This window comes from Nerophis lumbriciformis, linkage group LG01 (assembly GCF_033978685.3).
Source record: "Nerophis lumbriciformis linkage group LG01, RoL_Nlum_v2.1, whole genome shotgun sequence".
Lineage (NCBI taxonomy): Eukaryota > Metazoa > Chordata > Actinopteri > Syngnathiformes > Syngnathidae > Nerophis > Nerophis lumbriciformis.
The window spans coordinates 59,269,622-59,285,926 of record NC_084548.2 but is presented as its reverse complement, the minus strand read 5'-3'; the positions used below and the strand labels follow the sequence as shown (position 1 = coordinate 59,285,926).

The window sequence follows — 16,305 nt, the reverse complement described above, 5'->3', positions numbered from 1 at the left end:
CGTTACTTAGCCAATAAACGTTATCTTACATTCAAAACTTACCGTTCTTTGTGCAACTTCAAATGCCGGACGAAGTTGGAAGTTGTTGCCTCTCCATCAGTAATTTTCGAACCGCATGTGTTGCATACTGCAAACCGTTTTGTGTTGACCACCTCGTAATTTTTATACCCAAACAAAATTATTTTAGGTATCATTTTTTGTTCACTGGCGTGTGGTTTGGACATGTCTTCTTCGTTGGTTGTCCTGCAATTTGATTGGATGAATGCTGTGTGATGAAAACAAAGTAGATCTAATTTGATTGGCTGTTGTACTGAGACCACACCAGCTGACACACGCAACGCTGATAGACAAGTACACAATGAAAAATACGGAGCGCTCCCGAATAACTTTTTCATCTTTGGGTTTTGGGGAAAGTAGCAAGTCATGTCAAGTCATGTCAATTCAAAAGGCTCAAGTCCAAGTGAAGTCACAAGTCATTGATGTTAAAGTCTAAGTCGAGTTGCAAGTCTTTTTACATTTTGTCAAGTCGAGTCTAAAGTCATCAAATTCATGACTCGAGTCTGACTCGAGTCCAAGTCATGTGACTCGAGTCCACACCTCTGCATGATACAGATATATATTATCAAATATATACTGTCATCATAATACAGTCATCACACAAGTTCATCATCAGAGTATATACATTGAATTATTTACATTATTTACAATCCGGGGTGTGGGATATAGAGGGTTTGGTTGGTATCAACACTTCAGTCATCAACAATCAGCATCAACAATTGCATCATCAGAGAAATGGATATTGAAACAGTGTAGGACTGACTTGGTAGGATATGCAAAGCAAGTAGTGGACATAGAGAGAGAGATCAGAAAGTATAAGAAAAAGTGTCTACATTTGATTGTTTACATTTGGTTATTTACAATCCGGGGAGGTGGGATGTGGAAGGGGGAGGGTGTTAGTCAAGGGTTGAAGTTGCCTGGAGGTGTTGTTTTAGTGCGGTTTTGAAGAAGGATAGAGATGCACTTGCTTTTACACCTGTTGGGAGCACATTCCATATTGATGTGGCATAGAAGGAGAATGAGTTTAGACCTTTGTTTAATCGGAATCTGGGTTTACCGTGGTTTGTGGAACTCCCCCTGGTGTTGTGGTTATGGCGGTCATTTACGTTAAGGAAGTAGTTCGACAGTACTTCGGTATCAAGGAGGTGTAGCGGATTTTATAGACTAGGCTCAGTGCAAGTTGTTTTACTCTGTCCTCCACCCTGAGCCAGCCCACTTTGGAGAAGTGGGTAGGAGTGAGGTGTGATCTGGGGTGGAGGTCTAAAAGTAATCTGACTAGCTTGTCCTGGGATGTTTGGAGTCTAGATTTGAGGGTTTTGGAGGTGCTAGGGTACTAGGAGGTGCAAGCGTAATCGAAAAAGGGTTGAACGAGAGTTCCCGCTAGAATCTTCAAGGTGCTTTTGTTGACCAGAGATGAGATTCTGTAGAGAAATCTCATTCGTTGGTTGACCTTTCTGATTACTTTGGTTGCCAATTTATCACAGAAAAGATTAGCCTTTAGAATGGAACCTAGGTAGGTGACCTCATCTTTCTGGTGATAACAATGTCACCCACTTTTATAGTGAAGTCACTGACTTTCTTGAGATTGATTTCATAGTCATTCACATCGACGTTCCACTGGGGTGAGTTTTTCCTTGCCCTTATGTGGGCTTTGTACCGAGGATGTCGTTGTGGCTTGTGCAGCCCTTTGAGACACTTGTGATTTAGGGCTATATAAATAAACATTGATTGATTGATTGATTGATTTGGGACCCAAATAGGATGGATTCCGGTTTACCTAAGTGTATGGATAGTTTATTGTCAGCGAGCCAGGTGCAAATACTAAGGAGTTCAACACTGAGGCTTGTTTGCACCTGTGACTTGTCCTTGCCGGATACCAGCAGGCCCGAGTCATCCGCAAACAAAAACAATTCACAGTCGCATGCTGATGACATGTCGTTTACGTATATTAGGAACAGTAAAGGCCCTAATATATTGCCTTGGGGGACTCCACAGCTTACTGATGGGGGCAGGGGGGGGGGACACGGTGCCGTTCGCCCCTACCACCTGTTTCCTCCCCTCCAAGTAAGATTGCATCCAGCTCGATGAGGTTTTATCAAATCTGATTGCTCTGAGCTTATCCAACAGTATAGCGTGGTTTACGGTGTCAAAGGCCTTCTGAAGGTCCAGCATGACCATGCCGCAGTATTTGCCCGCATCCACCTCATGGTTGATGTGGTCGGTCAGATAGAGAAGGCATGTGTCAGTGGAGTGGTTAGTTCTGAAGCCGGATTGGAATTTGTACATGAGTTTATTAGTAGCAAGGTATCTATCGACCTGTTCATAAACAATTTTTTTCCATTACTTTCAAAATGGAACTGAGAATAGAAAAAGGTCGGTAATTACCAGGTTCTAATTTGCTACCTTTTTTAAAAAGGGGGGTTACTCTTGCTATCTTGAAATCCTTGGGTACTTGGCCTTGTTTACTACTGGACGCTGTTTTCAAGAAACTTACAGTTGTGTTACACAGAACAGGTTTGTTTACTTCTTACTCTCACATGTGTACTAACTTTATAATTATTTATTACTACCATTCTTAAATATGTTTTATGTAAGAATGTGGGTGTTTTTGTGAAGATGATGCACGTACGTCGGGTACTTGCAACCACATAGTTGACAGCGTTCTATCAAATTTAGCTACCCGTAAACATGAGTTGATTGAGTTTGATTGATTGAGACTTTTATTAGTAGATTGCATAGTACAGTACATATTCCGTACACTTGACCACTAAATGGTAACACCCAAATACGTTTTTCGACTTGTTTACGTTAATCAATTCATGGTATAAATATATATTATCAGCATAATACAGTCATCACACAAGTTAATCATCAGAGTATATACATTGAATTATTTACATTATTTACAATCCGGGGGGTGGAATGTGGAAGGGGTTGGGGCGGGGGATTTAGGTTTGGTTGATATCAGCACTTCAGTCATCAACAATTATATCATCTGAGAAATGGACATTATCCTAGTCCATTTGTAAAATAAATTGTTTTACTTATATTATAGTCTCCTCACTTTATCCAGACAGTCATTAGGACAAAATACTCTGGGAGGACTTTGCCCTTTAAAAGGGAAAGTCCAAACATATTCACTGTGGCAGGACAGTATCAAGATGAATTCATCGCTCAATTTATTATCAATATATCCTGTTCTTGTTACATGATATCTTTTTGTTCTATTTTATAATTCATAGGGGAACTGCACTTTTTTAATCATTCACAATCCTTATGTAAGGCAACACACAAGTTAAAGATGAAAAACAATTGAGTTTGTTTATTGATATTATCCACAATGATGGGATGTTTATATCTTTCGGCACAAGACATATTCTCTCCGTTTAGCTGATATATTGAGCATAATTCTCACTCCTTGGGTCAAGAATGCTGGGAAGAAATTAGCATCTTGCCGTGTCTTCCTAGTGATGTCTTTGGGTTTAAAATTAATTTGACCAACTTCTCGGTCTATGGCCACAACTTTCGCCAATACAAGCATGAGGCACGATTTATAATCTAGAACAAACTAGTGATGAGATTATGAAAAACAATTGAGGTTGTTTATTGATATTATCCACAATGAAGTTACAGTAATACTAATAAGCATACAAGGGTAAGTACATTAATATACACATGAAGTACACATTGGTGTAAGAATCATGTTAATTACCAAAATATCTAATATATAATATATAAAGCCAATATTATGTATCCTTTGGTGAGCTGACCGTATCGTCACATTCCTAGTTAAAAGCACACCAACCTCATGACATGACACTTCCACGTGATGTACCGTATTTTCCGCACTATAAGGCGCACCTAAAAACCACAATTTTTCTCAAAAGCTGACAGTGCGCCTTATAACCCGGTGCGCTTTATTACGATTCATTTTCATAAAGTTTCGGTCTCGCAACTTCGGTAAACAGCCGCCATCTTTTTTCCCGGTAGAACAGGAAGCGCTTCTTCTTCTACGCAAGCAACCGCCAAGGAAAGCACCCGCCCCCATAGAACAGGAAGCGCTTCACCCGCCCCCGGAAGAAGAAGAAAAAACGCGCGGATATCACCGTACGTTTCATTTCCTGTTTACATCTGTAAAGACCACAAAATGGCTCCTACTACGCGACAAGGATCCGGTTCATAAAAAGACGCAATCTCTCCATCCGCACACGGATTACTACCGTATTTCACAGCAACTGATATTCCTGTGAACTGCACTGTGGAACGGGAGCACGTACGGTGAATATTCGCACCACAGGGAATGAGAAGTCATCCTTCACTGTGGTTCTAGCTTGCCATGCTAACTTCCACCCATGGTGATATTCAAAAGGAAGACCTTGCCAAAAGAGACCTTTCCAGCCGGCGTCATCATAAAAGCTAACTCGAAGGGATGGATGGATGAAGAAAAGATGAGCGAGTGGTTAAGGGAAGTTTACGCGAAGAGGCCGGGTGGCTTTTTTCACACAGCTCCGAAGGCGAACACACCTTCACTAAGACGGGCAGATAGCGCCGGTCGACATACGCCAACATCTGCCAGTGGATCGTAAATGCCTGGGCAGATAGTTTCGGTCACAACTGTGGTCCGAGCTTTCCGGAAGGCAGGATTCACAGAACTGCTGCACAACAACAGCGACACTGAATCCGATGACTTCGACGAGGCGGAGCCGGCCATTTTTGGATCCCACGCTTGCGCAACTTTTCAATTCGGACACCGAAGACGAAGAATTCGAAGGATTTACGAATGAAGAATAACTTCAGAAGGTGAGCGCTATGTTTATTTTGTGTGTTGTGACATTAACGTTCGAGCAACATTATGTTGCTATTTATTGCTCTACACCATTTTGAATTTTACTATGTTTGTGATTGCACATTTGCGTACATTTTGGGACAGAGTTGTTAGAACGCTGGTTTTCAATATATTATTAAAGTTTGACTGAACTATCTGACTGTTTTTTTGACATTCACTTTAGCGCAGCGTAGGCGCGGCTTATAGTCCGGGGCGGCTTATTGGTGGACAAAATTATGAAATATGTAATTCATAGAAGGTGCGGCTAATAATCCGGTGCGCCTTATAGTGCGGAAAATACGGTAGAACATTTTCAACACATATGACCTAAAATCTACATCCTAACATAACAATATATATCATGATATGTAATTTGGTGTACGAGTGATTATCGAAGAATTTCAAAACGGGTTAAATGCTCCTAATTTGGCTGCTGACATATGCAGTAACATATTGTGTCATTTCTAATTGTATTATTTTGTCAAAACAATTATTATTAATCTACTCGTTAATTTGCTGTTAATATCTGGTTACTTTCTGTTGTAACATATTTCTATCTACACTTCTGTTAAAATGTTATAATCACATATTCTTCTGTTGTTTGATACTTTACATACATTTTAGTGATACTACACATTCTGGTATGGATCCAATACCAAGTAGTATAAAGTTAAAGTTTAAGTGCCAATGATTGTCACACACACACCAGGTGTGGCGAAATTATTCTCTGCATTTGACTCATCACCCTTGATCACCCCCAGGGAGGTGAGGGGGGCAGTGGGTAGCCGCGCCCGGGAATCATTTTGGTATTTAACCCCCAATTCCAACCCTTGATGCTGAGTGCCAAGCAGGGAGGTAGTGGGTCCCATTTTTATAGTCTTTGGTATGACTCTGGGCAGTATTCATTTAGTTTTTAATTTTCAATATCATTTTGATCACAGTTATAATCAGACAAAGGATGGATCAAAATCAATTAAATATTTAAATTATTTTCACATATTGGCTTTTATTTAAATTATTTGTGTTTTTGCCCTTAAAGGCCTACTGAAATGCGATTTTCTTATTCAAACGGGGATAGCTGGTCCATTCTATGTGTCATACTTGATCATTTCGCGATATTGCCATATTTTTGCTGAAAGGATTTAGTAGAGAACATCGACGATAAAGTTCGCAACTTTTGGTCGCTGATAAAAAAAAAGCCTTGCCTGTACCGGAAGTAGCAGACGATATGCGCGTGACGTCACAGGTTGTGGAGCTCCTCACATCCGCACATTGTTTACAATCATGGCCACCAGCAGCGAGAGCGATTCGGACCGAGAAAGCGACGATTTCCCCATTAATTTGAGCGAGGATGAAAGATTTGTGGATGAGGAAAGTGAGAGTGAAGGACTAGAGGGCAGTGGGAGCGATTCAGATAGGGAATATGCTGTGAGAGGCGGGTGGGACCTGATATTCAGCTGGGAATGACTAAAACAGTAAATAAACACAAGACATATATATACTCTATTAACCACAACACAACCAGGCTTATATTTAATATGCCACAAATTAATCCCTCATAACAAACACCTCCCCCCTCCCGTCCATATAACCCGCCAATACAACTCAAACACCTGCACAACACACTCAATCCCACAGCCCAAAGTACCGTTCACCTCCCCAAAGTTCATACAGCACATATATTTCCCCAAAGTCCCCAAAGTTACGTACGTGACATGCACGTATAGAGATCAAATGTTTGGAAGCCGCAGTTGCATGCGTACTCACGGTACCGCGTCTACGTTTCCAACTCAAAGTCCTCCTGGTAAGAGTCTCTGTTGTCCCAGTTCTCCACAGGCCAATGGTAAAGCTTGACTGTCATCTTCCGGGAATGTATACAATTAAACACCGGCTGTGTTATCAGGCACACCAGTCAGGGGGTGCATTCTACGGCGGGGGTGCGTTATCCGGCACAACACCTGCCGCAATACACCGCTTCCCACCTACAGATTTCTTCTTTGCTGTCTCCATTGTTCATTGAACAAATTGCAAAAGATTCACCAACACAGATGTCCAGAATACTGTGGAATTTTGCGATGAAAATAGACGACTTAATAGCTGGCCACCATGCTGTCCCAAAATGTCCTCTACAATCCGTGACGTCACGCGCAGACGTCATCATACCGAGACGTTTTCAGCAGGATATTTCGCGCGTAATTTAAAATTGCACTTTAGTAAGCTAACCCGGCCGTATTGGCATGTGTTGCAATGTTAAGATTTCATCATTGAGAACTACCAGACTGCGTGGTCGGTAGTAGTGGGTTTCAGTAGGCCTTTAAAGTCTGTCTGTGTCCTGGGACTTATTTGCTGAGTTTGTAAACCATAACAAATATTACAACATATTTTGTACTTATAACAAATATCAACCTAATTTCGTCCTTTATCCCTAGCCAATATGGACAATAAAATCTTGGCAAAAATCTTAGCCACACGATTATCAAATGTAGTAGGAAAATTAATTCATAATGACCAAACTGGCTTCATGGTAGGTCGACAATCTTCAGACAATACAAGGAAATTGTTCAATGTTATTTACTATGCTAGAAGTCTCCCATATCCCACAGCAGTATGTACTGTTGATGCGGAGAAGGCATTCGACCGCATAAACTGGTCATTTATGTTTTGCACATTACGTAAATTTGGATTTGGAGATAATTTTATACAATGGATTAAGATGCTTTATACAAGGCCCATGGCATCAGTCAAAATCAATAATCATATTTCATAACCTTTTTCGTTAAAAAAGAGGAGTAAAACAGGGATGTCCTGCATCTGGATTATTATTTAATTTGATTATTGAACCCTTAGCTGCAAAAATAAGAAGTGAAAATAATATTCATGGTATAAAAATTGGCTCTCAGTATAATAAGCTATCGATGTATTGTGACGACATAAGGTACAATTAAGAAATTAATTAAACTATTTTATGGAATAATAAATGAACACCACACGAGAAATGCAAATGATGTATGTGTTCGGAAATGGATGATGGACTTAAGCATTTTAGATGAAAGAGACATATCATGGAATGATATTTGGAAAAATGCCAATAAGCCCTTTAGAAGCATTAAGGATAAGATGGCTCAATTTAAGATATTGAACAGATTGTATTTGACATCTTCCCAGCTGTTTAAAATTGGTGTAGTAGATAGCAAGTTATGTATGAAGTGTCGGGTAGCTGAGGGAACTCTTGTTCATTTATTGTGGGAATGTCAGAGAATAAAAGAGTTATGGTTGAAAACAACAAAAGAAGCAATCACATTCCTTAATATAAATATCCAAATGACACTGCAAACTTGTATTCTTGGGGATCTCCATCAATTTAGTAACATGTCATCAAAGAGTAAAAATGATTTTCTTTCAATATGCATAATAACAAAAAGGGTAATATATAAAAAATGGATACCTGTTGATCGTCCAACTCATACTGACTGGTACACACAAGCTATGGAGATGATATCAGCAGAACAAACTGCATTTAGTTTAGATAATAATGAGTCATATATTGGAATATGGGATCCATTATTTAAATTTGTTTCAACTATAAAATGAACCAAAATATGACTTATTATATCTTTGTGAAAATATTGGACACAGTGTGTTGTCAAGCTTATGAGATGTGATGCAAGTGTGACACTATTGTTCATTTCTAATTTTTTTAATTTTTATTAATGTTTTTAATGATAATATCAATGAGGGTTTTTTAATCACTGCTATTTTGAAATTGTTACTAATATTGATGCTGTTGTCGATAATGTTCATTTTTGTTTCACTGCATTTGGATTGTTCCGTGTCATGTTTGTGTGTCCTCAATTGCTCTCAATTGCTCTGTTTATTGTTGTTCTTAAAGGCCTACTGAAACCCACTACTACCGACCACACAGTCTGATAGTTTATATATCAATGATGAAATCTTAACATTGCAACACATGCCAATACGGCCGGGTTAACTTATAAAGTGCAATTTTAAATTTCCTGCGAAACTTCCGGTTGAAAACGTCTAGGTATGATGACGTATGCGCGTGACGTCGATGGTTGAAACGGAAGTATTGGGACGCCATTGTATCCAATACAAAAAGCTCAGTTTTCATCGCAAAATTCCACAGTATTCTGGACATCTGTGTTGGTGAATCGTTTGCAATTTGTTCAATGAACAATGGAGACTGCAAAGAAGAAAGCTGTAGATGCGATCAGTGTATTAGCGTCTGGCTACAGCAACACAACCAGGAGGACTTTGACTTGGATAGCAGACGCGCTATCCGACACTAGCCGCCGACCGCATCGATGATTGGGTGAAGTCCTTCGTCGCTCTGTCGATCGCTGGAACGCAGGTGAGCTTCGGTGTTGATGAGCAGATGAGGGTTGGCGTAGGTGGAGAGCTAATGTTTTTATCATAGCTCTGTCAAGGTCCATAGCTAAGTTAGATTCAATGGCGTCGTTAGCAACAGCATTGTTAAGCTTCGCCAGGCTGGAAAGCATTAACTGTGTAGTTACAGGTCCATGGTTTAATAGTATTGTTGATTTTCTGTCTATCCTTCCAGTCAGGGTTTTATTTCTTTTGTTTCTATCTGCAGTTAAGCCCGATGCTATCACGTTAGCTTCGTAGCTAAAGTGCTTCACCGATGTATTGTCGTGGAGATAAAAGTCACTGTGAATGTCCATTTCGCGTTCTCGACTCTCATTTTCAAAAGGATATAGTATCCGAGGTGGTTTGAAATACAAATCCGTGATCCAGAATAGAAAAAGGAGAGAGTGTGGAATCCAATGAGCCCTTGTACCGAAGTTACGGTCAGAGCGAAAAAAGATGCGTCCTGCACTGCACTCTAATACTTCACTCTCACGTTCCTCATCCACGAATCTTTCATCCTGGCTCAAATGAATGGGGTAATCGTCGCTTTCTCGGTCCCAATCGCTCTCGCTGCTGGTGTAAACAATGGGGAAATGTGAGGAGACTTTCAACTTGTGACGTCACGCTACGTCCGGTACAGGCAAGGCTTTTTTTTTATCAGCGACCAAAAGTTGCGAACTTTATCGTCGTTGTTCTCTACTAAATCCTTTCAGCAAAAATATGGCAATATCGCAAAATGATCAAGTATGACACAGAATGGATCTGCTATCCCCGTTTAAATAAAAAAAATTCATTTCAGTAGGCCTTTAATGTTGCTGAGACGGGTTTGGTTTTGGAATTGGATTGCTTTATTGTGGTATTGGTGTGTATTGTTTTGTTGATTGATTAATAAATTCATAAATAAAATGTAAAAAAAAAAAAAAAAAAAAAACTAATTACTGTAGTATCGACAATATTCGAGTTGTATACTTGGTACTGTTGCTATCAATTTTTGTATTGATCCGCCAATGTTTGTTTAGAGATAATAGTACTAGTATACGGCTCGCGTTTGTTAATGTGCCATTTTTACGGTATTGCAAATTGACGCTGCTTTCAAACCTATTTGAATTGATGTAGACAACGTTTAGCTTGTTGACTTTGGCTAAAATGATAGTTAAATCTATTTTTCACACAACTTCATCTCACTCTTGTTAGCTAGCTAGCGAGGTACAAGCTAACACTCTTAAACCTGGTGTATGTATACTCTCGCGTTGCGTAGCTTGCGTAGGCGACGTGTGCACATGGCGACAAATGAACTACGTTTTGTACAAGGAGGAAATGTTAACCGCTAACCGGAAGCTAGAGCTCTTGAATGTAAACAAAGGTGGGCGGATTAATATAAATATGGACAGTAACGATAAGTATGATATCACTATATGGCCAATATTACAAGGGTTAGATCGATATATTAACAGTAAATTAGCAAGTATATCAATAATAATTTTAAGAAAATGATGGAATGGAAACTGGAACTGGTGTAATATGTTACTGCATATGTCAGCAACTAAATTAAGAGTGTTTGTAACCAGTTTTTTAATGGTTCTATTAGTAATTTTATATGAAATAGTATATCTCAAAATACGATTTAGGCCTTATCGCCAAGAAAAGTCCCCCAATCTGAATTATTTTTCATTTCTTGTGAATAATGTTGTAAATAGTGTTGACAGTTCATACAATAAATTGTTTTTCTAAAGTACATGTAAACGTACTGAATGCATTGTGTGACTGAGCAGAGCTGGATGTTTCTAAAACATGTTTGTCTTCTTGTGTCCTGCAGACGTCAGTGAAGAACATCTTCTCCCTGAGCAACAGGAGTGGCGCTTCAGGATGGATAAGGAGGAGCCACAGCCCTCCCACATTGAGGAAGAAAAGGCGCCACAGACACAGCACATTAAAAAGGAAGAGGAGTACCCACTGACCTTGTATTTTAAAGACGAAATGGAGGCAGAAGAGACCCCGCACAATAAAAAGGAAAATGACCCACTGACCTCCCACTTTAAAGAGGAAGAGGATGAGCCACAGTCCCCCCACATTAAGGAGGAAGAGGAGGAACACAGCATCAGTCAGGAGGGAGAGCATCTTGAATGGTTGGAGGAGTTCCCAGTGATTGGTGTGATTGTGAAGAGTGAAGATGATGAGGTCAAAGGTGAATGTGAGGAGAAGAGAGAGGCGGAGCCTCCAAGCAGCAGCTCAACTCAACACATGACAACAGAAGCTGATGGAGACCACTGTGGAGGATCACAAGCAGACAAGATCTTAGCTCCACTATCAGATAGTGACGACACAACGTCTCACTCTCCTGACACTGATGATGAAGACTCTAAAGATGATAAAACATGTCACACTGACAACACACGCTTGAAATGTTTTCACTGTGACAAAACTTTTAGTTACCGTGGTAATCTAAAAGTACACCTGAGAATACACACTGGAGAAAACCCTTTTTCCTGTTCAGTCTGCGGTAAAAGATTTGGACGGAAAAATGTGTTGAATTTGCACATGAAAACACACACTGGAGAAAAGCCTTTTTCATGTTCAGTATGTGGTAAAGGTTTTGTACAAAGAGGTGATCTGAAAGTACACATGAGAATACACACTGGAGAAAAACCGTTTTCCTGCTCAGAATGTAGTACATGTTTCCAACGAAGTGGTAATTTGATAGTACACATGAGAAAACACACGGGAGAAAAACCTTTTTCATGTTCAGAATGTGGTAAGAGTTTTATAGAAAGTGGTACGTTGAAAACACACATGATAATACACACGAGAGAAAAACCTTTTTCATGTTCAGAGTGTGGTAAAGGTTTTACAAAAAGTCGTGAGTTGGAAGTACACGTGAGAACACACACCGGAGAAAGACCCTTCATGTGCTCATATTGTAGTAAAAGATTCACCCAGAAGACAAATTTGATAAGACACACAAGAATACACACTGGAGAAAAACCTTTTATCTGTTCTGTATGTGGTAAAGGTTTTACACAAAGGGACTCTTTGAAAGCACACACAATAATACACACTAGAGAGAAAGTTTTGAGTTGCAGTGTGTGTGGTGAAAGATTCTCTTCTAAGTACCAGTGTAAGAAACACAAGTGTGCTGGTGAGAACAGCAGCAGCAAATGAAGATAAAGGATTTGAAATAAACTGTCAACTGTCCTTTAAATTAAACAATTTGTTGTGCATTGTTAAATGTTAGGCTCTCCTCTCTGATCTGATTGCAGCTGGGACTGCTGCGCGATGCTACTGTCCACCGGACCGCCTGTAAAAAGGGGCTCATGGCAGCACCCGCTGCTCGTTGTCGACATAAACTGATGCCTTTTTTTAATTTCTCCAAAACATCCCCAAAAAGTGGCTGTTTTTTGCTAGTCACTTTGGGTAGAAAAGGGTTAAAAAGTCTGCAGATTTATCAAGAAAGTCAGTAGAGAGAAAACACTGTCGTGGTTGTGGGATATAATCCCTCACTTTGTAATTCATACATCACATTCACAGCTCAGCAGCCATTGTTTCATCAAACACATCAAATCATTTAATAAATGTAACTTTTCCCTCTATTAGTCTGAAGTCTTTTATTGTCACACCTTTACTCTTTTTTTCACCTCATTGACATTTCTAGAAGTACTTTTGAAATAGTTCATCCTAATGCTGCTGCTGCTCCTGGTACATGTACTTTCATCTTTCCTGCATCAAGATAGCTCAGCTTCACAATGTTTGAATATTGACTGCTCGCTCATATTATTATTATTCTATTCTTTAGCATATTTCAATTTACTCTTTTCTCAAATGAACTGGACAAAAGTGTCTTTGATTGTCACTACTGAGTATATAATTATGTATATAATAACTTCCCATTCTTCATCTTCATTACTGCTTGATGTAGCTCTCATCTTATTTTATCCAGAGATAACTTGACCATAAAAAGATGGCTGCACATCAACAAAGTGTCAATAAACTTAAATAAAACTGGATTTTGTAAAAATGTAAAACACATAATGATGGACGATATTGAAATAAAAAGAGTAAAGGTAATCAAATTTTTGGAGCTATAAATGAAAAACTAAGCTGGAAACTACAAACCCCAAAAACCAGTGAAGTTGGCACATTGTGTAAACCGTAAAAAATTTAAAAAAAATCCAATGATTTGCACATCCTTTTCAATCTAGATGCAATTGAAGAGGGGTTAGTGCATCTGCCTCACAATACGTAGGTCCTGAGTAGTCTTGGGTTCAATCCCGGGCTCGGGATCTTTCTGTGTGGAGTTTGCATGTTCTCCCCGTTACTGCGTGGGTTCCCTCTGGGTACTCCGACTTCCTCCCACCTCCAAAGACATGCACCTGGGGATAGGTTGATTGGCAACACTAAATTGGCCCTAGTGTGTGAATGTGAGTGTGAATGTTGTCTGTCTATCTGTGTTGGCCCTGCGATGAGGTGGCGACTTGTCCAGGGTGTACCCCGCCTTCCGCCCGATTGTAGCTGAGATAGGCTCCAGTGCCCCCCGCGACCCCGAAGGGAATAAGCGGTAGAAAATGGATGGATGGGATATATATATATATATATATATATGTGTGTGTGTGTGTGTGTGTGTGTGTGTATATATATATATATATACACACACATATATATATGTATATATATATATATATATATATATATACATATATATATATATATATATATACATATATATATATATATATATAGGGAATAAGCGGTACAAAATGGATGGATGGATGGGAATTTGATGCCTGCAACATGTTTCAAAAAAGTTGGCACAAGTGGCAAAAAGACTGAGGAATTCTCATGAAACACTTATTTGGAACATCCCACAGGTGAACAGGCTAATTGGGAACAGGTGGGTGCCATGATTGGGTATAAAAGCAGCTTCCATGAAATGCTCAAGGATTGGGCGAGGGTCACCACTTTGTGAACAAATCAACAAGCAAATTGTCCAACAGCTTAAGAACAACATTTCTCAACCAGCCATTGCAAGGAATTTAGGGATTTCACCATCTACGGTCCGTAATATCAAAAGTTTCAGGGAATCTGGAGAAATCACTGCACGTAAGCGATGATTTCACGGACCTTGGATCCCTCAGGTGGTACTGCGTCAGCGTGAAAAGGATATCACCACATGGGCTTAGGAACACTTCCCTAAAATATTCTTAAGCCCCCTAAATAATTTGGTGTTATATATATATATATATATATATATATATATATATATATATATATATATATATATATATATATATATATATATATATATATTTATTTTTATTTTTTTTTTAACAAATACATGCCGACATATTCATTATAAAGTGGCCCGAATATGAGTTTAAATAAGTAATCATATAACCTGTCATTATTCACTCAGTTTCCCCTGACTTCATAGCGTAAGGTAGAGAGCCCCTTTTGTGCGCCGGTATCCAATCCATTCCACTTGTTCATATAGAAAATGCCCACATCACTCAAAATCCAGTCAGCATTTTTTCTGCGATCTTGCTTGCGCTCCTTGCACTTGTAATATAGAAAATGCCCACATCACTCAAATACCAGCCCGCATTTTCTCTGCGACCTTGCTTGCGGAGTTGCGGTCCTGCATGTGTATGAAGCACATTAGCACACAGCACTGCAGATTGCAGAACAAGAACGTGAACGCATGCAAAATGGCCATAAGAAACTTTTTCTAGAAAGTAAGAATTCATCACTGCTTGTAGTAAAATGTATTAGCTCCACTTTACACCAGGTCTGTGTTTGACAAAAAGTTACATTCCCGCTCTAAAACAATGCTGCTACTTAGTTAGCTAGTTAGCATGAAATGCATCATGAAAGTCCTGGTTATTTATAAAGTTAAATGTGCACTCTTTTTTACCATTTGCTATCTTTGGGGTTACTTCCTTCTGGAACATCAGCTGTGTTTCTCACTTTACATACGGAGAACATGTGTAAAGAGAACAGGAGCTGAGCTCATTCACGTATGACTATCATCAGTAGATAATAATAATAATCACTCCACACCCCTGGCCCTGCGATGAGGTGGCGACTTGTCCAGGGTGTACCCCGCCTTCCGCCCGATTGTAGCTGAGATAGGCTCCAGCGCCCCCCGTGACCCCAAAAGGGAATAAGCGGTAGGAAAAATGGATGGATGGACTCCACACCCCCTATTGACCTGTAGGAGTCAGGGCAGAGGAGCACAGAAAGTGAGAGGGGAGAGGCCTCTACTGGAAAGGTGAGGAGGAGAATAATGATACATATAAATAAATATTAAAACTTTTCTTTTTTTTTAATGGCTTATTAATAAGCCATTTGTTTTATTTATTTCTGGGTGGATCATGTTGACTATTGGTCCTCCTATTTGTCAATCATTCTGGTGATAATGCGTGAGAACATATATATATATATATATATATATATATATAAATATATATATATATATATATATATATATATATATATATATATATATATATATATATATATATATATATATATATGTATTATTTATTTACAAACCCCGTTTCCATATGAGTTGGGAAATTGTTATAGATGTAAATATAAACAGAATACAATGATTTGCAAATCATTTTCAACCCATATTCAGTTGAATGCACTACAAAGACAAGATATTTGATGTTCAAACTCATAAACATAATTTTTTTTTTGCAAATAATAATTAACTTAGAATTTCATGGCTGCAACACGTGCCAAAGTAGTTGGGAAAGGGCATGTTCACCACTGTGTTACATGGCCTGTCCTTTTAACAACACTCAGTAAACGTTTGGGAACTGAGGAGACACATTTTTTAAGCTTCTCAGGTGTAATTCTTTCCCATTCTTGCTTGATGTACAGCTTAAGTTGTTCAACAGTCCGGGGGTCTCCGTTGTGGTATTTTAGGCTTCATAATGCGCTGCATATTGTCAATGGGGGACTGGTCTGGACTACAGGCAGGCCAGTCTAGTACCCGCACTCTTTTACTATGAAGCCACGTTGATGTAACACGTGGC

General features: G+C 39.2%; 1 protein-coding gene across 2 annotated transcripts in view; it reads left to right on the top strand.

The window, feature by feature from the left end:
- The window catches only part of LOC133570338 (uncharacterized), a 32,599-nt gene extending 19,739 nt beyond the window's left edge, over positions 1-12,860 (top strand). For both annotated transcript variants that reach the window (XM_061923151.2, XM_061923150.2), the window contains exon 2: positions 11,085-12,860. In XM_061923151.2, the coding sequence (XP_061779135.1) occupies positions 11,135-12,427 (1,293 nt within the window). In that variant the 5' untranslated portion in view covers positions 11,085-11,134 and the 3' untranslated portion in view covers positions 12,428-12,860. The remainder of the gene's footprint in view (positions 1-11,084) is intronic.
- Positions 12,861-16,305: the final 3,445 nt, after the last annotated feature.